Below are 22280 nucleotides of genomic sequence, written 5' to 3'. Positions count from 1 at the left end.
CGTAAAGAAATCAAAGTAATGCGAAGCGGTGTTGTGTAGAATTTAACCAGACACCAAGTGGCAAACACTATTGATAGTAATAATTTTTTAAATACTACTTTTATGTGTTAAAAACTTTGCGTAGATATGAAAAGTTAAAAAATGTTGACAAAAAATACTCGTATCATTACTGTATCGAGTAAATAAAAATTAATTTGTATATCTAAACAAAGCAGTAATTACTTCAGATCAAATAAAATCCACTGCTTATATGTCAGTCTTACAAGCAGTGCACTGCTTTATAAAAATGTTGTACCAAATTAAAGCAGTGGCAAGCATTCTATTACTAGCTATGCCATTTTAGCCATTTTCACGCCAATTCAGAACAATAGGAAGAGACAAAAATTCAAAAAACTCATTTTCTGTCATTCGATTTGAAATGCAATTTTTTATTACATAAATATGAGTAATACACGTTTCATTAGCCATGCCAATGCACTTAAATCCATGTACATTCGTAGGTCTTAAAGCTGATCGAAACTTTAATGTCTTCATATTATATTGCTAACTAAATAGGACAAAATACGTATAAATGTTTTCTTTGTGGTTACTTATCCTAGTGATCCTAGTGATATATAGTAATATATATGATTCTTGAATGTACAATGAATATTTATGTTTGTATTTATGCTAATACAACAAAGCGATATGTGCGCAGACTTCATTACTTCATTACAAACTAAAGTAACAGCACTCAAGTTTTATTGTTTTGGTATTTGTACAAAAAGTTGTAGCTCAAGAGCGAATTAAAACAAATCCTGAGTGAATTAAACTAACACATAAGACGACAATTCGTGGGGAGATGGCAAAGTAAAGTATGATAAACTAAATGTAATCTATTGAAAGCGATATTTACACAAGATCTACTTATATACAAGTGTCTATGGCCTATAATCACTGTGAATCCTTCTTCGTTTTGTCAGTGCTTGGCTCCTCTGGCTCCTTGAGGGCTGGCATCAGTTCGCCCACCGCCAATTTATTAGGCAGGACATCTGGTGTATTGACAATGCCATAAGGTCGCAGATGATAAATTAAATAGTCCAGCACATACATTTGATTTGGCGAGACATAATGGAAAGATATGGCGTTGTCCGAGCAGCAGTCTAAGCCCTGTAATTACAATTGTACCACTGTTAGATCATCCGCAGTCTGATATTATTTTATCACCTCACCTCATCCGTCTTGTAGTAAATGTACTGCCAGTACCAGAACTTCTTGTCCGTATGTGAGGGTATCAAATGGTGCTCAGGTACAAAGGGAAAGAATCGACCCCGGCCATTGGTGTCCCTTGAGTCGCCAGCCAACACTTTCACATTCTCCAAGCACTTGCCTATTTCCACATCTTCAGCGCCAGAGTTGTCGCTCTTGCAGAGTTTTTTATTTGGAATAGCCTCCACAACGAAACGCCGCACTGCTTCCCGACTGAGCACGTAACCCGCTCCTCCCGACATGTAGCCCTGCTTCACATACGGCTTAAACTTGCAGCCAAAGTAGACGGGCGTCTCGGGATTGTAGGGATATAACATATATCGCATATTCTCAACGATCGTGTAAGTGTCGTCGTCTGCCTTGAGGAACCAGTCTGCATCGTTGATGTGATGCTCGTAGATGTATTTGTAAGCTTCTTTGGTCTTGCCCCACAGGTTGTTGCGTCCCTCTCCAATGGGCAGCGCCACAGCATCTAATTCCGCATCCTTGGCTGAGCTCATGAAGATGAGCTTATTGCAGCGCTTGCCCCAGGTGCGTTTCACATGGCGCGCTTTCTTCTGATGATTGCTGGGATTGGTCATGATCCAACAGAGAATTCGCACCTCGCTGTACAGTTTCTCCGCAACGCTGCTGTTCTCATGCGAATGTTCGTGGGTGCCGACGTCCTGCTCTGGACCGGCCAGCTCAAGCATGTCGTGACTGTGATGGGCATCGTTGACGTCCCCATGTCGATGGCCATAGTATGGCATAGACTCGGTCCGTTCCGGGGTGGAGGAGTAGACAAAGAGCTCGGCTAGACAGAAGCCAACAACAAGTCCGACGATCAGTGAAACCAAGGAGCGTTTATTGGAACGTCCTGCTTTTGATACTAAAGAATTTAATAAAATCGTATTGAGTGAATGTTCTTGCTGGACTAACCTTCGTTGAGTAGTGAACGTCCTAGAAGAGTATTGGCAGTCATTTGGCTTCAGTGCTATGGTCCGGCTGGGTGAAGGAGTCAGTTTCTTCGGCTTAGGGGCTAAGCAACCTCAAATCTGTGGAACTGGGGCCGTAGCTTCTTTGGTAACGTTTCGTAGGTGTAGGTCCTGTTTCACGAACGTCTTACATCTTCTGCAACGAATGGATACACAGAAAGCTGTGTAGAGTAAATGTATAATATACTCGTAAATTCTTATTTTGCATTATACTTGTACGCTCAAGTCAAGTCAACTCAAGTCACTGTCTACGAATCTGGTAGTCAGCGTGTCTTTAACTTCTCTGGTCGATGTTTCAATTACTAGTGCCAAACAATCTGAGCATGGTGCTCGGTTGAACTGTGTTAATATTATGCGAAAACGTGACAATTGGACCGTTTGGAAGGCGTTGTGTGTCCCACAAAGCATCAGCTGCAACGTTTTCATTTGCTAAATTTTATCATTTTTCTTTTTGTTGCCATTTCCATGCATTCTGCTATGCGTTCATCTTTCATCGTTCATCGTTCGATGCTCGTCTACTCTCGACATTGCTTTTGTCGTTGCCGGCAACGGCGTTGATATCAATTAATTATCTCCAGCTTGTTGTACAATGCACGTGTGTGTTTTCTGATTTGTTTACCTCTTGTTCTACTATTCTACTGGGTCAGTTATGCGCTCATTTGTGTCTTATGCAATCTTTTTAATTCAAGTCACAAGTCTATATTGTATTATTTAATATGATTGTTCTATCAAATTTGTAGGATATCTTTTAATAACTGAAAGTTTGAGTAAGCTATTCACAAAGAAGACGCCGATTAACTAAATAAACCCACACAATACACAATTTATGTACAGACATTCATTATTTTTGGTTTTATTGATCTTTATTTGAACTGCAGTACCTAAGTACGCTAGAAAGCCATTACTTATTTAATTTGCCTAAGAAATCTGTTTACTTATTAATTTTTTTTATTGACTTTGCGTGAACTATTTTGCGAGATTCATGAACATTTGCTTATAAACTCGATGGGATCATTAACACACCAGCTACGACAGATGTTTGTGAGTTGCCTTCATCGATTGCTATTCGAACACACTGGCACTGTATTGTTATTAATATTATTTTTAGCAATAATACTTTATTTTCGCTTAACGAGCATTTGAAGTTGTGGTCTTACACGATGCGCTAACGAGCAGCAACTGCAAGTATAATGCATATAAGTCGAGGTTCTTAAGGCGACTTCGAGAGTCGTGTTGTCAAGAATATACTTTAATGTAGTTGCTGTTTATCTTTTAAACATTAATGGAAACCAAAATAGCAAAAAAGAACAAAACAAAACCGCAGCCTGTCGTAAAATGCACATCACTAAAATAATAAAAGATAAACAACAAGTCAATGCATTACGTATTGAGTTTGGATATGGGTTGCATTGTCATTAGGACTCTATTTATCGCTAAACTAATTGATCTGAGCCATGGGCAATTCTCATTTACTAAGAAAATAACATTGCCAACAACAATGCCGCTTATCGACTATTACATTTCAAAGTTTATCAGTTTCTGCTTTCCATAGTGTTATCAGACATAGCCGTCAAACACTAAATATCAATGGCGAAACATTTCAGAGACATAATGACACGATAATGACGTCATGTATGAAGAGCTTTTATTCCAGGTAATGTCAACTGATTAACCATTTTTCAAAGTAGTTCGTTTTGTCTTATCAAGTCATACTTAATAAATGATCATTTTGTTATTGCAAATAATATAAAATGTAATATGTAGCACATATTTGAATTTGTATTCAATTATATTTTAATAAACGCATTCGACGATAATAGGACACAAAAAACCAATATAGAAAATGTATACTAGAGAATGGTGAGAAACTAATGTGCAGATATTGAATTCATTAAGATAAAACTTTATACAGAACGCAAAAATAAGAATAACTTAAAAAAACACTTTAGTGAATTAAGTGTGTCAGTCAATTCTCTAATTGATAGTAAATTGTAAAAAAATTGAGAGAATGATACAATATAAGACAAGCAAATGTTGTTTGTGTGGCGCAAGTCTTGAGGACAATTGCGTTAATTGCACATTATATTTAACTTTCATAGCTTTTAGGCAATGAAATTTTGGGAGTGAGAACTATAATTTTTATTATACATTTTATCTATAAAAAACCTTAACGAGCTCCACCTACTCAGTAGATTATATAGTTGAAAAGAGTAATTAAAAAGTTATCAGATACAGATATGTTCGTATCTGTGTCTAAGACAACAATTTTGACAATTTTTAATCAAGTTATGGAGCAATGAAGTGCCACCTTCTTAAAACTCATCATCATGTGGTGTCTCTTTCTTAGTCGACAACTGGGCGCGGTTACTGAAGGTTCGAGTTTTAGAAAAAGTTTTTATTCAGTGGAACAAATGATTCTTTTAAAGGATCTTTAAATTTATGCACAAAGCGTTGAACAAAATGTGTATCGAAAGTGCGTGATAAAAATAATTGCGAATAATGAAATTTCAACGCTTACTCTCAAACTGCCTAAGTGAAGGTGGCCACTGGAGAAGACATCCGATTTTGATTTTTGCGGTCGGAGTTATTGTCGGTTGTTGCCTCATTAAAATATTTAACACGCCTTTAACCATCGACGGCTTCGATTCGTATATTAGTCGAAAAAGAGACATTATCCAAAATTCGGAGAACTCAACGCCCCATCCCCACATCGATGAAACGTTACCCGATGTCGGCAGCTTTCATGAGCACCCTTATGACGATACAACTGTGGCCGATCAGCTGAAAAAGGAAGTTCGTATTCTCTGCTGGGTTATGACCAATCCGAACAACCACAAGAAGAAGGCGCGGCACGTGAAAAAAACTTGGGGCAAACGTTGCAACATTCTCCTATTCATGAGCTCTGGTGAAGATGATGAACTACCCACAGTCAAGTTGGATGTGGGAGAAGGTCGCGAAAATCTATGGCGTAAAGTGAAGGAGGCTTTCAAGTATGTGTATGCGCATCACTACAACGATGCGGATTGGTTCTACAAGGCAGACGATGATACCTATGCTGTGATCGAGAATCTTCGCTATATGCTATATCCCTACAATCCAGAGACGCCCGTGCACTTTGGATTCAAGTTCAAGCCCTTTGTAAAGCAAGGCTATATGTCGGGAGGATCCGGATATGTGCTCAGTAAGGAGGCACTTCGACGATTTGTGGTCGAAGGTATTCCTGATCCCAAGATGTGTCTTCCTGGCACCGTTGTCAATGAAGACATTGAAATTGGCAAGTGCATGGAGAATCTTAATGTAACTGCCGGGGATTCTAGAGATTGGAATGGACGTGGACGGATGTTCCCCTTCATTCCGGAGCACCACTTACTACCCGGAAAGGATAAGACTTTTTGGTATTGGAGCTATATGTTCTACAAAACGGATGATGTGAGAATAACTTGAGTGCAATTTGGAAAATCGAAGATAATGTGTGATTTCGATTTTAGGGACTCGACTGTTGTTCGGACAATGCGGTATCCTTTCATTATGTCGATCCAGCTCAGATGTATGTCATGGACTATCTGATCTATCATTTAAAGCCTTACGGCGTAGTGAGAAGTCATAGTCGTTTACCCGACAAACTGCAAGTGGGTGAGTTCCTTCCGTCCCCAGAGATGGTGACTGATGCTAGCAATGAGGATTCCATGGACGATGAGGATGATGCGATTGGCAACACAACCTCAACAACGACAACAACAACAGTAAATTCAATTGCTGCAGCTACTGAAGAGAAAAACGATGCTGGGGAAGTGGTGTGACGAAGCAAATCTAATCATATAACCACAAAGTCAAACGATAGACAAGTTCAATTGCCATGTGTGGAGGGGCGATTGTGGATTGCACCCGTAATTGTTACTGAGCCAGCAATTGATGGTTGGGCGTCTGTGTGTTAATGGGCCAGCAATTGAAATGGCAATTGTAATTGCAAATTAATTAAATTTAGGCATGAAATAGTCGGGCTCCAACTTAAATAGTTGCACACTTGCAGTTTGCTCTGCTTCCAAATGCGTGTCACCGCAATTATTTTGCCGGAACCGTTTTCGCTTTTTCAAAGCATAGCAATTAAAAGTAAATTACATAAATTGCTTATCACCGAATCACTTTGCATTTCAATGCGAATCCATATGCCTACTGTAATTCAACTAGCGATCAGCGATACAAACTCATGGAAATCAAGTAGCGAAATGTTCCTCACATGCAACTAAGTCAAAAATTGTAGTATATAGAACTCGTATATATAGCAGAACAATTTGTGTCGAGCTAAAATTAAGTTTAATATCTGCAGTTTCCCTATATACGAGTATAATAGGCAAAAATTGCAATGCTTTGTTGTCTCAATGAACTCATTTTCAACGTGTTTCTAATTCATAGTTTTTTCAATAGACCATTTATTTGGCGTTGCTTATTTACCTTGTTATATATGATATAAATACGCTTCAATTGTGTTATTAATATAAAGTTGTTTGTTTAATTTATCGAATAAGCTAATTCTTAATCATTTGTTTGTAAATTTTAAATCATGAAGCAATAAGATTTTCCTCTTTTCGTTTCATTAGCATAGTACATAATAATAATAATAACTCTAAATTTACCACTAGAATAACATCAATTTTTGATAAATTTATTCTGCACTAATAGGGACTTTATAATTCCGAATATCAATATAAAACCGAATGTGTGTGACATTTTAATGAAATAATTTGCTCACATATTATATCAATTTCCCATTGAAGTGATTGCTTTTAAATTCTATGCCAATTTAATTCAATTGCTCGAAATGTCTGTGAACTTCATAAATGCAAGACATGAACTCAAACTTTTTAAGGTTCTAAGATTTATTTTATTTGATTCTAAATATAAGCACCAATTCATTTTGAATGACCATGTTTGTATATTGTATTTATAATCATTGTCATATTTTAATTTACTATTTAATGGTAAAGCTTTAAATTACGTAATTCATGGAGACAAGCATTATGACTTTTCAATTACCGACTCTATTCTAAATATTAATTATGTAATACAGAGTAATAAAATGATTATATCATTGAAAATTCTATACATATGTATATATGTATGTATGCATCAATTCGCCCCCGCCGCGGCGGGGTCACAAAACCGTGACAGTTCATTCACAGTGGAGCGTTGAAGCACGGGTAACTGACAACAAACCAATTGTTCAATTGCTTTGTGTATTTGGACCGTCGCGGCGGTTAACCAATAAAGTCGGCCACGCTTAGCTAGACTCTCAAAAAGAATTTAATTAAATTGTGGAATGTGCGTATGTGTTTGTGTGCTTTACTATATTTTATTTCCTTCACTTTCAATTGCGAGATAAAAACAAAAACAAATGTATATACATGTTATTCTGCGAATAAAATATAATACTTATACACACTCATACTGAGTTTATGGTCTTATCACGCTGAAGAGGAACTGAAATGGAAATTCTTATCAAAAGTTTTATTTCAGCTTACTTTTTGTTGACATCCGACTTTCGAGTGTTGCATTTGTCACCATTTCGACGTGTCTATGATTTCAATTTAATGTTTACAGCCATATAAAACTAATTAGAACAAACTGAGTCATTATTATCTAAGCACTCTCTATAAGAATAAGCTCGTTTTAAGAAGGTTGTTTTACAGCTCTCCAAATCGAATAATATCAAAAAATGTTCATAAAAAACCCCTCCATTTTCTTCTGAATTTTGAAAACAATCGAACAAATTTTTGTTCTGTTTAAATTAAATCCTATTTCGATCCTTTCTCAAAGGAAAATTTTAAATTTTAAACTACATTTCCATGACTGTAAAAGTGATCGTCGTTCGTCTTTAAACGAAAATATAATGTAGAAAATGTACGTACATATATCAAACAGCTACTGAAATCGGGTCTTAGATGCTTTGGCTGGCAATCTGAAAAGTTTAGTGCTCATGGTATATTTTGAATGTAGTACTATTTAAATATACCAAACATAGTCTCCGGTATATTTTACTATTTTTTGCTGTATTTTAAGAATAATACCCGCCTGTTTTGCTTTTATTCAAAATGAGTAGCTGGTCGAGTGTGCTCGACTGTAGCTTTCTCAATAATTCTTTATATAATATAAAAGAGTTGTGAATGAATAAGAATGCATCGTGAACGTGACAAAAAACGTAAGTCATATTTGACATTGTCTTAAAAAATGTGACAGCAAAACTAGTATGTGGGTAGTAATTCCTAAGACAATTCATTGAAATCCTATTAATTATTAATCAATTTTAATAATTATTTTGATTAAGTATTGGTTTTTATTATTTGCCAATTTTCGTTATTTTCAGTTTTCTAAATTTTCATCAAAATGTTTACTATGTTTAATGCAAATATTTAGAGTTAGTCTGTTTTTTAATTTAGTCAATAGTTTGTTCTTGGTGCAAAGATGTTGAGTGAGATTACAAATAGAAACGAAAGGCGATAACAGCACTAACAATTTGTCTTTTTGTTCAAATATTTTACAACAAAAACCAAAATATATTCGTCAATATATCATTCAAATGATATTATTGATCACTTTAAGTGAATCCACATTAGTTTATCAACTTTGAATTTAATCATCGTGGTAGAATTTATCTGGAAATGTCCTCATATAAAATTTTAACAATTTATATGCAAGCAGCTATTTTTGCCCTAATTTTTTTTTTGATAAAATGTAATTATCTTTGCAATATAATGGGACTTGAATCCATCAAATGATAAGCTTTTTCACATTAAATCTAACCCATTTTTCCAAGTCGCTGTATTGGCGAAACCAAAACAACCTTATCAACTATATAGTATATATGTATGTCTGCATAGAAGTACCTTGTTATCTAACTACAAATTTGTGAAGCATGTGCTTTAATTTGCAGTCAGTAAACGAATTTATTTCTAAGGTCATTAACAGACATTGATAGCTTGGGCTTACTCATGCCTATGTAACGGGGACTCTACTGGTTTATCAATAGGTATTTCTTACAACTTGATGACAACTATGGCAACCAATTATAGAAACCAGTTGTAAGTTGTTTTCTGGTCGGATGTACATATATCAGCCATATAAAGGTGACACAGAGATGTAGACAAAGAGAGAAACGGAAAAGTATTAGACGAATGTTTATTGTTTATTATTACAAAAGCAAAGAATCTTTTCATCTTAAGATTGATTATCTCTTAAAGTTTGTAAAATTATTGATTCAAGAAGCGTTTAAACTTTTTAGGATGACATGTTAATCCATTGTTCTGTCACAACATCGTGAAATCGATGAAATCAGCTGCAGGCAAATTAACATTATACAATATGGGGAACGGATTTAACAATTGTTCTTTGATTTTCGCAGACAAAATGCATTATTCAATTGAAAGGGGATACCTGATTCTTAAATCTGGAATTTGATAGTTGCTGAAAATTAAGAACAGTTGGCAGTCGCATTATGAAGCTCTACTGACTCATCTAAACTCAGCAATATGTTTATAATTCATTTAGGTTTCAAATTACTTTTTGTTAATTTGAAAATAAAAATAAATAAGTAATGAATATTAAAATAAATATTAACAGTTGGCCTCCAGAAATATTTAATTACTCGAACAACAATGAATATCTTAAATCGCTCAATTTGCAATACTAAATGTAATGTTTACAGTCTGGTGATAAACTTGATGTAAATGTTTTGTCTGAAGAGGCCATCCCATAAAAATTGTCAAGGTAATTGATATTGATTGTAGACATGTAGAGATTGATAATTAATTTATATACATATTTATTAAATCCAGTTTTGCAAATACAAAAGCGGAAATTAATGTCTTTAAACATATGCATATTAAGTTCTTTGTTCTTTTCGCTATCAAAACGCATTCTAAGTGGTAATTCTTAAAATACATGTAATATATATTTCTTTATAAAATTCATACATAAAATTGAGCGCATTTGTCTAGTTCACTTAATTTATACAAAAACTCAGCTGCAATTTTTACATAGTATAAAAAACACTTCATGCATTTCAACAAAATCAAATAATTGTTGATAGCAAAATCCAACGCTTCCGAAGCATCGGGTCAAGCTGGCTATTATTAAAATTATTATTATTATTTTATTATTATTATGAAGCAGCTTATCATAACAAGCGGGCTCTGGGGCCACAGTCCTAAAGTAATACAATCTACATACATATACTTACATATGTATCAACATACTTATTGTACATCCGATCTTATACTTGGACAAAAACAAAAATGGAAATAAGATCATTCAAGAATACAACGGAATGGAGTATAGGAATAATGAAGAGACTTTTGACAAGGCGCGAAGTTATAGCGCAGTTCAGCCGCGATCATATTTAAAGAAACATTGAATAGAATCACAAATAAATTAAAGAAATGCAGCCAGACAACGAGGCAATGCATTTCACCCCTGGAGTGAACTGTAGTGGAAAGAGAGCCAGAGGGAGAGAGAGAACCGCTACAGATAGCAAACGGAAATGGCAACTACTGAAAGAGAGACTGACTAACTATCAGGCGCAAGAAAGGGAGAGCGAGAAAACAAGCAGACTAAAGGGCAGCTGTCGCAGCAGCGCGTTATAAATAAGAACAACTATTGGGGGCGTCGTCAAACCGAAGCAGCTACACGCTACACAGATTATCCGCCTCTAGTGACAAAAACCCACGCATACTTATTTATAAATAATCAAATTTTTTGAATTTTTTTTAATAAATATATACATATACATTATTATATATTTTTAATAAAATTGAAGATAAAAAAAGCACAGCGAACAAGAAGAGCATACAAATTGAAGGTTAAAACCGTTGCGTTACGCGAAATTTTTGGTTTCTCCTTTCAACTGGTTCTTCGTGTACTTTCAATGATATTATTATGTTATTTCTGCTGGTGCATACATTTATGTAAAATTGCCGTTTATTGTTGGATACGTTTAAATCGCGTCATTTATTTTTACTGCGTTCTCAAACTGAATTCTTGAATGTGTTCATTTTTTAATAGCACTTGTCTGCAGTTTGAGTTTAACTTTATGAATTTTCATTGGGTTTTTGTTTTGACTTACTAAGCGAACTGGTCGCGAGCTCAGCGAATTAACGCTGACAAAACAGTGTTATACACTTTTTTTTAGATTTATGATTTATTTTTGATTTTGCTTGTGTTTTAGTCTGGGTCACATTTTGTTTATTACAGCACTGTAAGCTACTTACAATTGATTTTTTGCACATTTATTCGCATTTTATATGTTGCTTGCTCGACTTTGTTTTCGTTGTGACGACACAGCAGGACGCTCCCAAAGGCCGCGCTGCTCTTTTCTTTTGTTTTGTGTGTGGGGATTTGCTGCGCATTCACGATTCACGTTTTAGATGCTATTTAATTGAACGTTTTATTATTTTGCTTTTGTTTTTTTTTATGGCGATTGTTGTGTTCGAGACACGGCAACAACGTTGCAACCCTCAGCAACAAACGACAATAATAATAATTAATTAAACAAAATTTGTATTTTTTGCCCCGACTCTCAGTTACAACAACGCGAACGAACGCGCGAGCGTACGAAGTGACAACAAAACAGCAACTGCGAACACCACGCGAATATTTTAGCCCATGCCAAGAGGCAGCAAGTCAAGTCCGAGAGAGGTCGGCACTGCAGAGAGCGAGAGTCAGAGAGAGAGTGATTATTTGTGAACACATGTGTCTACTGACCCCTCGAGAACTTTGAGCGGCGTCCAAAGAGCGACGCATGCGTTGCCCCAGTTTCATGCTCATGTGAGGGGTGGCTCATGTCAGAGAGGAGAGTGCACTGTCAACTAACGGAAGCCGGCTTGCGGCCGGCTGCTGAGAGCATGTTGATAAAGCAACTTAATTAACTCAACACAAGCTCATATGGATGAATTAATATAAAATATTAGATAAGCAACCGGGAGCGAAATTATTAAAGAGAGTCAATTTGTAGACTTGTAATCGTAAGTATTGCATTCCATTCTAGTGAGTGTAAGTCTCACACATACGGGTATCCAAAAATACACATACTCATAAGTACGGGTGTCAAAAAAATACACATAATCATGAATACGGGTGTCTAAAAAGGCATAAGATTTTTGTGATCGGACTTTACGCACTCGAGTAAAGCCGGTGCCGGTGGTTATAAGTGTAGTGTATCCAGTAAGCACAAACACTCGGTAAAAAGTTATGAGTGGACCGGCACGATCTCACACTGTGAGAGCGAATTTTGTTTGTGCTACCCTCGACACGTCCAGGCGTCGCTGACAGCTGTCTTCGGAGAGTCGAAAGAGACAGGCGAGAGAGCGATTGCAAGTTATGTTAAACAGCTGTTTGACGTTTCTAACTTAAGGGTGAGAAATGTAAATATTCCTATCATCTCCTTTCAATGTCACTCTCATTTGAATTGGTTTTATAAAATAGGAAATAGGTAACTAACATACTCTGTAATGTATTTGTTTGCATTGTTGTTTTAAGGCCCTTTAAATGAGAACTTTAGTTATTAAATTTACTAGTCATAACAATACTCTTATCGAAGTGCAAATAAATTAATAGATTGCTATGTTTTGTGTAATAAGATAAGACCCATTGTTTCAGTTTGTTATGTTATAACAGTACAAATACTTAGCTATCGTAAATTTCCAATTGGGCTCGAATTCGTAGCAAAGTTCACAACCACTTTAGTGATATAGCAAGCAGCTTTAGTTCATATGCTTCATGCGATCACAGTAAATGGAAAATACAAATTGTGTGTCAATAAGTTGTGGTTAAAGAAAATAAGAATATTTTAATAGTTTTCTTTGTATTTATTTACTCGTAATAGTTGACTACAATTTATTATTAATTATATAAGGCACTTGTGTATGTGGCTTAAAGTTAAGTTATTATATATGTTTATGTACATTTGTATGTATGTATGTATATGTTTAGTTGCAATTGATTTATCCCACAATCATAAGTACTTGGATATATTGATGACAAAGTTGTAGGTGTTTTTATTCACTTATTATACGAGTATCAAGTGGATACACTCACACACGATTTGGCCATTATTTACATTATTCTCTTCGAATTGATCGCAGAACTAAAATACAAAGTCACGCCGTATTGAAAATAGATGTCGTGTGAATTAATTTAAAATAACTTAAATAAACACACGAATAATAATGTATGATGAGCAATAACAATTTCTGGGCATTATGATGTTCAGTCAGACCTTAAAAAAAAATGTCGAATGCTTGAGGAATTTTTTTTGGAAATTATCTAGTTTGTATATATATAAATATATTTTTTTTGTTGCATTTTTTATATAGTTATATATAATCGTTTCTAAACAATTTTAATTTGATCTTATGATATTATAGTTATTTGTACATAGTATTATATGTATGTATGTCTGTAGTATGTCGTATCTTTTATCTTATTTAGTAACTATAGTCTAAATGCTTGAGTACTAGAGTAAATGTTTGCTTACAAAATTATACTTTAGTTACGAGTACTCGCAGTTTATGAATATTCAGTGATTTGTTTTTAGTTTCAGACTGTGGTACAATGGATGCCAGGATCAGGATCGGAGAAAGGATCTTGTGATACAATCGCCAGGACGTTTGGAATTTTTGTGATTTATTTTTGTTTCTGTTTGGGCCTGCCATCGGGTTATTCATGCTCACGTTTATCACTCAGTTATCTCAAAAAGAAGAATATCACATGATTGCTAGAGTCCAATATTGTGACCAATTGTGATCCTAAAGGAAAGAGCAGGACAAGATCAGCACCAACACCGTGATGGGGAACAAAGCATAGATCGCACTACGTGGATGGCAGGTCGATATGAGATATGTGATGTCATCCTCCTCGTGCTCGATGCCGTCTCTTGTGGGCACCTCGACAACAACGATCTCGTCCGAGAGGAAACCAATATTGAAGGTGCAGTCGGTGCTATTCAGACAGCTGCGCGATTCACTCGGATTGGCATACTGAAATGTTGGCTTATATATGTCGAATATGGCGTGTATATCGTTCCGTACTAAATCGTTGTCACTGTAGAAAATGTAGTAGTAATAGCCATCCTCGGTGATATTTTGCAATACCGTATCCTGTTTGCCATTTTCCAGAAAATGACGATTCGTGCACGCCGACTTGGGGGGGGAAATCCCTCGGCCAGGAGAATGGCACCATTGAAGCAGGTGAAGAGACCAGTCTCAAAGCTTGATATGGAATTGGATTCATCGGTTTCTGTAAAGTTCATAGCATTGCCACCATGACTGTATTTCCGATCGTATACGTTCTCACGCTTCTTGCGCTCCTTCCGCTTGTAAAGCTGCTCGTACAGTTGCTTCTTCTTCAGCTCATGGGCGGACACACTGTGTCGCCTATGGCGATTGGCTGGCAGATTGGCTGTCTCTGTAGCGTTGTCGCTCAACTCGATGGCTTCCGCAGACTTCACATGTGGTTGATGGAATCGCGAGCCCTTCTTCAGCTTCTTTCTGAAAAGTTTGGCGGGCGATGCGGTCGTTGTGGTCACATTGACTGCGGTCCCATTGACTGCGGTCACATTGACTGCGGTCCCATTGACTGCGGTCGCATTGTCTGCAGTCACATTGAACGGCACGTGATCCTCGGTGAGATCCTCGCCACCATGATTCTCATGCTCCAGCAATCCTTCGGCTGGCAGTTTCTCCTCCGTGATCTCAAGCACATCCTCAAAGAAGACCTTCACCTGATCGTGACCCTGAGCATAGTTGGCACCCAGCTTGTTCTTGTTGTGATCCGTCAGACCGCACAGCTTGAGTTCGCGCTTCCCCTTGACCACCAGAATACGCGATCCATTGTAGAGGGAGCAGAACTTGAGCGACACCCTGGCACCCTTCAGCAAAAAGAATCCCCAGTACTCCAGCGTGTCATCGGGCAGAGTCATTGATTTCTTCAGTCGAATGTGCTTGCGACTTGTGGAAATCTCTGGCTTATTCTGCAGCTGAAACGCATTGAAGTGACTGTTCATCTTCAGCGTGTGCTTCTCGCAGAATATCGATGAGATGCCATCCCTGATCTCAATGATGTCCGATTCCGCAACCGGGTAGACGACATCCGCAAATACCGTATTACGCAAATAGAGAGGCATTATGATCAGTGTCGCCGGCAAGATCACAATCATAATGCAGAAGACGAGCACTCGCTTGATGCCGTGCATTTTGCGGCTCTCTGAAATAAACAAAATAAATGGGAAAGATAAAAGATAAGTTTTGTGTTTGATAAGAACAATCGGTTCCTAGAACAGTAATTATATAAAGTCATTTATCTTGATAAATTCTTAAGGGCATACGATTTTCCCAAATATCTTTATTTATTTCACTAGTTGCTCACTTAATAATCGCACCTTCAAAATGATATTCTGTTATTTTTTGCATTTTGCTTGAGTTTTTCCTTTAACGAAATCCTTTGAAATAGCAATATATATATTTTTGTTTTATAGACAATGCGCTACGAGGTGTTTCTCTTGGGCAGGCTTGTCGAGTACTGTCTTGATTGTGCGATTATCAAATTAGACAGACGGCTGCCAGCGGCAGACGGCAATTTTCCATTCCATTTTGTTAATCGCAAGAGAGTTTATAAGTTACCTACAAACGTGTGATTTGATTGCCTGAGAGCAGTGCGCAGTCTATCAACAAGCCACAATAACAATAATAACAAATACTGTTCAAATATCTACCAAAGCTATTTACAAGATTCATTCGCTACCTCAAAACAAGCGCTAAGTGACAAAATCTATTTAATTAGCGTCCACTGCTCCACGCTCTAGCTGAGAGTCTCTCAATAGCTTGATCTTGGTATGAATAAATCACCATATCATTGATCAATTGTTTGCCGAAATCTTTTATAAATATCGTAAATACAACTACCATTTATTTGGAATACACTTGACGAATCAATTCAAGGAGGAGAATTTAAAATTTATAAATTCGAACTTTTCTTAAGGTGTCTACATTTCTCAAGATTACATTCATGTAAAGTTCTGGTCTTGATTGTCGCCAATATTTGCTGCATACTTTTAGGCGCCAGCTGTATCTATGTTAGACAAGCGAATTTGATATTGTTTCGGCCATAACAACAACAAAATATCAGCTTGTATTGCTAATCGATTTATTAAACTATTTTTGTCAGTCTACTCCCAGTTGTCAACAGTAAACAATAAGTCCATAAAGGCAGGTCTAGTTAACGCACTTGATCGATAACCAATTGCTTTTCGTTCAAAATAATTATCGCATCAAAGTATGATGCGATGGCTGATATCATTCCCATTTTAACTCTGAACTTAATGCTATAGTGTACTTGGTCTGTCGAGGTATACGAAAATACCAGGCTAACATTAGACGGGGGCTTATCGATGTGCCGATGCTCGTTTGTTATCAATTTGAGGTGCAATAAATACATATTGCTTTCAACAGTGTGAAAGATCGGTTTACTATATAGAGCAGCGTATTTATTAGTTGCGTCAATGTCACGTTTTAGTCGAGTGAATTATTCGGGCACTGATAGTACACAGCTGATAAAAATGAAACGTGTTAAGTCACCTTAATTATTGTATAATTAAATTCAAATTTGGAGTAACAGAAAAAGCTGAACAAACAAACTTTGACAGTGTAAGTTATTCATAAAAACTACATAACATATATTCACATCAGAAACTTTTGTGTAGCATATCGATCAATGTTCTTAAAGATTTAATCTTTTACAATTATAAACGATGGATATGCAACACATTCAGAAACTTTTATAAATTGGTAACAATTCAAAATAATAAACGACCTGAACAAGTGACAGTTTGATAAAGCGTAGCACTTGATACAACAAAAATACTTATCACCCGCTATAAAGAGAAAAGAGAATTTAAGAAAATCTAAGAGAACTTCTTGTCTGGAAATGATATCTTGAAACTGCTTTAAATGAATAGCAATGTGCCACCCACTTTTACTTAGCTGCTAAGTGTTTCTTTGTCAACTAAGCTTTTACAACATGTCTGTGGGTTGAAGGTATAGGTCATAGTTCGTTGTTCACAGCGAATATAAAAGCAATTTCTCATGGATATAAATACATGAATAAATTTTATTTCTTCAGTCAATTTGCGCTAACCTTAAAAATTTATGACAAGTTGACATTGAAACTATTGACTTAAGAATACGGTGGAATATGGAAAAATATTTGTGCATGCTTGGTATGCAAAGGTGTTCAAGAGTCTAAACTGGTTATGCAGCAACGAATTCATTTATCAGCTTGAACGTCTATAAGTTCAGAACATTCCATAGATTTCAAATTTTAAGTATTATTTCAGATTTGGGGTTGTATTATGTTGATCGGAATGATATTCATTTGTCTAGTTCTTAAATTCACTTTGAAATAAAACTTGGCACAGCATGGCACCGTTTCTTTTGGGTCGAATAACTCTATAAGATCAGATTACTTCAGACAATTGATAGTCAGTTGCATGAGAAGGCAATTAACAGTTTTAAAAATAGCATTAGGCTTAATTTCTACAAGGCGAACAACTATTTTCATAATCAAATATTAATTTAAAGACAAATATTTTTCGTAGCTCCAAACTAAAGCTTTATCCATCTTAATAACTATAATGTAATTAATGGGTAATAGTGTACAAGTACCCTCTTAAGTATTAATATTCATACTCACGGTATTCTACTTCCTCTTGCTCTTGAATTCTCTTTTTGTTTTGCGTTTCTAAAGCCTATTCAATGTTGGCGTGTGTTTATAATAAAATTTACATGCTAACAGCTACTACGGCATGTATAATATTTACCCGTAAATCTAGGAAATGGAGGGGGACAAAAGGGGAGCGGTACTTATATGTACATTGTACACAGTGATAGCTGAATTACACGGCATTTTGTTCTGGTTTCTTAGAAGAATGCAAATGCTGCTGTTGTTGTCAACTTACATGTTTATTTTTGTGTTGCTTTTTAGCTTATTTGTTTTAGAGAGCTACGTCTACGTCGACGTCAGCGTCGGCGTCGGCGTCAGCGTCGGTGTCGACAGCGTGACAAGTGCAAATTGCTGTATTCTTTGTGAATTTTCGCATGCAGCTTATTTTGTTTATTCTTCGGTTGTTTTGGGCATTGTCTTTGTCTGTGTTGTGTTGTGGTTGTCGTAGTCCATTAGTGCAGATAAATAGCGTAAAAAAGGAATACAAAATATTTGGTAATCTACACGTGCAGCAACTTTGTCTTTTTGTTATCATTATCTTTAAACATTATCATTCAGTTGTTTATCAGTCCAAGCGTTGTTATTGTTATTGCCAAGCAGTTGCTTATGATATTTTGACACATTTTTCTTTATCAAATATTACTCTCAATCTTTTCGGCACGCACTCTCTTTATCTCTCTCAAAATTTTTCTCACGCTCTCTCTCTCTTTATCAGTCACTCTCTACGTGAAACGTTTTCTATTCCTTTCATTTATTCATTGTTAATCATTTTATTGCCTTGTTTTCGTTCACTACATGATTAAATATTGTTCTAATTAGGCATTCTTTTTATTAAGAGTTTCATATTAACTTAATTAATTAGAATTACGAAATAATTTGTTGATTTTCGCGACGCGCAGCACTCTATCATATACTCTAAACGCTCGCACCCAACTGACAACTGACGGCTGACTGACAGCCAAACTCTCGATTCGTCTCTGTTGCAATGGAAATTTTATGAAAAACAATGAGATTAACCAAACACTTTGCGCCATTGTCTCGTTCTCTCTTTCCCTGGCTGCTCTCTGCTTCTCTCTTACTTATTGGCGCACGCCATGGTGGAAAATCAAAACAACTCTCAGAGAGAAATTCCATTTGTTTTGATGTGAAGTTGGCTGCGCTGCCAATGCTGACTGTCAATTGGTTTAGAACTCGACTAAATGACTTCGGATAAATCGCTAATATAAATTTGAATAGTTTTTTCTAAGTATCGAGACTTGTTTTATTTTTGGATAATATTAGCGTAACAAGTTAGAATTGAAATTAAATTAAACCTCCACCTTTATATTTAATTGTTGACGCTTATAGAAATCTAAATTAAAAAAAAAATAAATGACTATTATGACTATTAGAATAAATCAGATATTAAAAGAGCATACATACATATATACAGAAAATTAATTGGAATTGCATTTATTTTTATTGCATACAAAATCATACGAAATTTGCATTTAGAACTTTAGTCATTTAAAAAAAAAATAGTTTAATAAAAAACGGAGACTTTTTCGACTGGAAAATATATTTGATGTTATATCCACTATTCTCTCAATGATAAGTAAATAGTGGTTTTATGTAGTTTAAGCTGAATTCGCACATTAATAGTATCAATAACTTGATCAGCTCGAAGGCCACAGTTGCTCTGACTGCACTTTGTACCCCAGAAATTAATTCTCAAAAATTTATAAATAACGTATTTACAAATTGTATTCTCTGATAGTAACTTTGTATTTACTAGAGATACTATTTGACGGCACAACAAAAAAAGGATTTTAAATAAGTTGGGTCATTCAATTTTAAAGTCAGCGCTAATTGAAATCTCTTACTGTGCAGATCCGGCATTGAGTAATAGAAATCGGTGTGATAATAATGCAATTGGCTGGCACTGATGGGCGAGTTGCGCTTCATTAAGGATTTCGCGTCCATGTTGCCTAAGGACGAGGAAGTGAGGGCTGTCAGCGATTACAGAAGATAGAAATCAACGAACCGACACTCTCGAGTTATCACTCCAAACTAAAACTGAATTCTTTGAACGCGAACGAGTATAATGACTTTCAACTCTACCCATAAGCTGTCTGTTTGCCGACTGTTAACGATGACAATGCCGATGACGTCCAAATTCAAGCAGACTGGGTATCTGCCGCTGCTGCTGCTGCTGCTGCTGCTATGGGAGTGTTGTCTGGACTCTGTTATGGGAAAAGAGAGGGCGAGAGAGTGGGAGAGAGAGTTTACAGATTCACGACAGGCAATCAAAATGTACAGCGGACTGATAAACGTTGAGACTAGCGGCGAGTAATTGCCATTTATTATTATAGTAAATTAGTAAACATTAGTATAAAATGTACATTATATAAACAACACGACAACAACAACAGCAACATCAGAAATGAATTGATAACAGCTCAACAGTCTTCTGATTAACAGACTGTGGCATCCGCCATATGTGTACTCATCAAGTTGACGTTCCTTCATCTCATTGCAACGCATTGAGTTGTGTCCATTTGGTTTAATGGGTAATTCAATATCGGCATAAGGCCAAAGCGAAAATGAAGACTGTTTATTGATTCACAATTTCATAAAATGAATAGAAATTCGAGAATTCAAGTTAATGGAACTAATGTCATTTCTAATGGTCATTTTACGACTAGTTCTTAGATTGCTAAGTCAGTCAATTGGAGTATATAACAAGTAAGAAAGTTACAGTCGAGTGTGCCCGACTGTGAGATACCCGCTACCCATTTTTAATAAGGGCAAAATATTGCGGTATTATTTTCAAAATATACCGAAAATACTAAAAAAATACTAAAAATATACCAAATGGTATGTTTGGTATATCGATACAGCACACCATTCAAAATATACCATAGACGGCACAATGTACCAGATTGTCGGCCAAAGCAACTCAGACGCCTAGTAAGTAATTTTGCCCATACAAAAGTATTTCTTTAACAACTTCCACAATTTTTATCTTATCGCAACCAAATTTTCAGGAATCATAACTACTATAGTAGTTATAGTATATACCAAAATTCGCAACTCTAGCTTTAAATTTACGCTTGTTATTCGTTTTTTTTGATTTGCGGGGCGGAAGTGGGCGTGGCAAAAATTTGAAACAAACTTGATCTGCGTGCAAACATAACAAATGCTGTCGAAAAAATTATAGCTCTATCTCTTATAGTCTCTGAGATCTAGGTGTTCATACGGACAGACGGACAGACACACAGACGGACAGACGGACAGACGGACAGACGGACATGGCTATATCGTCTCGGCTGTTGACGCTGATCAAGAATATATATACTTTATAGGGTCGGAGATGCCTCTTTCTACCTGTTACATACATTTCCTGCCGGCACAAAGTTATAATACCCTTCTACCCTATGGGTAGCGGGTATAAAAATATATTTTCTTCATTGTGACACACGCGTTTTATTTGCATCTTAAAATCACGGTTTATCTTAATGTTTGCTCTATCAATCTTAAATTAATACCGCCATATCTACCGTTTATCTTACATTTTTGTGGCTCTTATCTTAATTTGTTTGCTTTATAATATTCCCATTAATATAGGAAAAAGTAGGGCATTTTGGTTGAAGCCAAATTTTATTTATTTCGGAAAAACTTTAATGAAATGAAAATGTTAAATTTTTGTTCAAGTTTAGTTGTAATTCAAATTAAAAAAAAAAACAAACTTTAAATTCATTTGTAACAAGCAAAATAGGGTATTTTATAGTCGAGCTTATTTGACTAAAACGTAATTATTTTTCATTGATTGCAATGTGTGAACTAAGATGGAAAAATTTACGAGAATTATTGTCTAATAAAGATAAGGTTCATATAAATAAAATTTACAATTGCATGGCATATGTAATAAGAATGAAACCATATAAAAATGTAAGCATATATGTATAAAAGACGGAACCTTCAAAATCAATTGCTTAGACCACAGACGATTTGTAAAGATTGGTGCATTTCGCTTCGCTCTACTTTCAAACTTTGAAAAGAGGTTTTTCCCATTGGATCAGACATTTTCCGTAGTCTAATTTAGGGGGCAATTTTTAATCATTTGATTGTAGGCTGTTCCTTAGCCTTCTAGCTAATCTTCTCAAGAACTGTGTAGCGTTCACATGGCATTAAAAATCTAAGAACTTTGGCTTGAACTACTCTTATTTTATTTGAATTGGTCTTGACCACATTGCTTAATATTTGCAATACGAATCTCGTTGATTGAATATTGTGAATTTTTCATTTTTTGGA

At 35.8% G+C, this 22280-nt stretch overlaps 4 protein-coding genes across 11 annotated transcripts in view; 2 read left to right on the top strand and 2 right to left on the bottom strand.

The window, feature by feature from the left end:
- Window positions 1-22280, top strand: part of LOC133839503 (sex-regulated protein janus-B) — a 188801-nt gene that overhangs the window by 141282 nt on the left and 25239 nt on the right. The window contains exon 1 of one of the 4 annotated variants that reach the window (XM_062271123.1): window positions 10169-10173. The exons of the other annotated variants lie outside the window; for them this stretch is intronic. The gene's annotated coding sequence lies outside the window, so the exon portion shown is untranslated. Of the gene's footprint in view, window positions 1-10168; window positions 10174-22280 lie in introns of those variants that run through there. 4 annotated transcript variants of the gene reach the window in all.
- On the bottom strand, window positions 408-11858 carry LOC133839439 (glycoprotein-N-acetylgalactosamine 3-beta-galactosyltransferase 1). Of its 5 annotated transcripts, none has more exons than XM_062271025.1 (4): window positions 11483-11858; window positions 2167-2383; window positions 1212-2116; window positions 408-1149 (listed from the first exon to the last, which is right to left on the bottom strand). In XM_062271025.1, exons 2-4 carry the CDS (start codon window positions 2207-2209, stop codon window positions 934-936), a joined length of 1164 nt encoding a protein of 387 aa, XP_062127009.1. In that variant the 5' UTR covers window positions 2210-2383; window positions 11483-11858; the 3' UTR covers window positions 408-933. The 5 variants fall into 5 exon arrangements, with proteins under 5 accessions (XP_062127009.1, XP_062126991.1, XP_062127018.1 ...); XM_062271007.1 differs by having other exon boundaries at window positions 2167-2358; XM_062271034.1 differs by having other exon boundaries at window positions 1212-2107; window positions 2167-2358.
- Window positions 4450-6787, top strand: LOC133839431 (glycoprotein-N-acetylgalactosamine 3-beta-galactosyltransferase 1-like). Its single transcript, XM_062270998.1, has 2 exons — window positions 4450-5651; window positions 5711-6787. The coding sequence occupies exons 1-2, from the start codon at window positions 4722-4724 to the stop codon at window positions 6020-6022; spliced, it is 1242 nt and encodes a 413-aa protein (XP_062126982.1). The 5' UTR covers window positions 4450-4721; the 3' UTR covers window positions 6023-6787.
- Window positions 13548-20037, bottom strand: LOC133842454 (uncharacterized). Its single transcript, XM_062275543.1, is given in 3 exon segments — window positions 13548-14419; window positions 14422-15473; window positions 19850-20037. Coding segments are annotated over 3 exon segments (1554 nt in total). The 5' UTR covers window positions 19950-20037; the 3' UTR covers window positions 13548-14017.

Source organism: Drosophila sulfurigaster, chromosome 2L (genome assembly GCF_023558435.1).
Source record: "Drosophila sulfurigaster albostrigata strain 15112-1811.04 chromosome 2L, ASM2355843v2, whole genome shotgun sequence".
NCBI lineage: Eukaryota > Metazoa > Arthropoda > Insecta > Diptera > Drosophilidae > Drosophila > Drosophila sulfurigaster.
This window is presented reverse-complemented; position numbering and strand designations above follow the sequence as displayed.

Excerpts from the sequence above, each read along its gene's own strand:
- LOC133839439 (XM_062271025.1), bottom strand. The coding sequence starts at position 2,209 with ATGACTGCCAATACTCTTCTAGGACGTTCACTACTCAACGAAG. Across the intron at positions 2,117-2,166 it reads ACGTTCACTACTCAACGAAG|TATCAAAAGCAGGACGTTCC; the intron begins GTTAGTCCAGCA and ends TAAATTCTTTAG. Across the intron at positions 1,150-1,211 it reads TTTACTACAAGACGGATGAG|GGCTTAGACTGCTGCTCGGA; the intron begins GTGAGGTGATAA and ends TTGTAATTACAG.
- LOC133839431 (XM_062270998.1), top strand. The coding sequence starts at position 4,722 with ATGAAATTTCAACGCTTACTCTCAAACTGCCTAAGTGAAGGTGGCCAC. Across the intron at positions 5,652-5,710 it reads TGTTCTACAAAACGGATGAT|GGACTCGACTGTTGTTCGGA; the intron begins GTGAGAATAACT and ends TTTCGATTTTAG.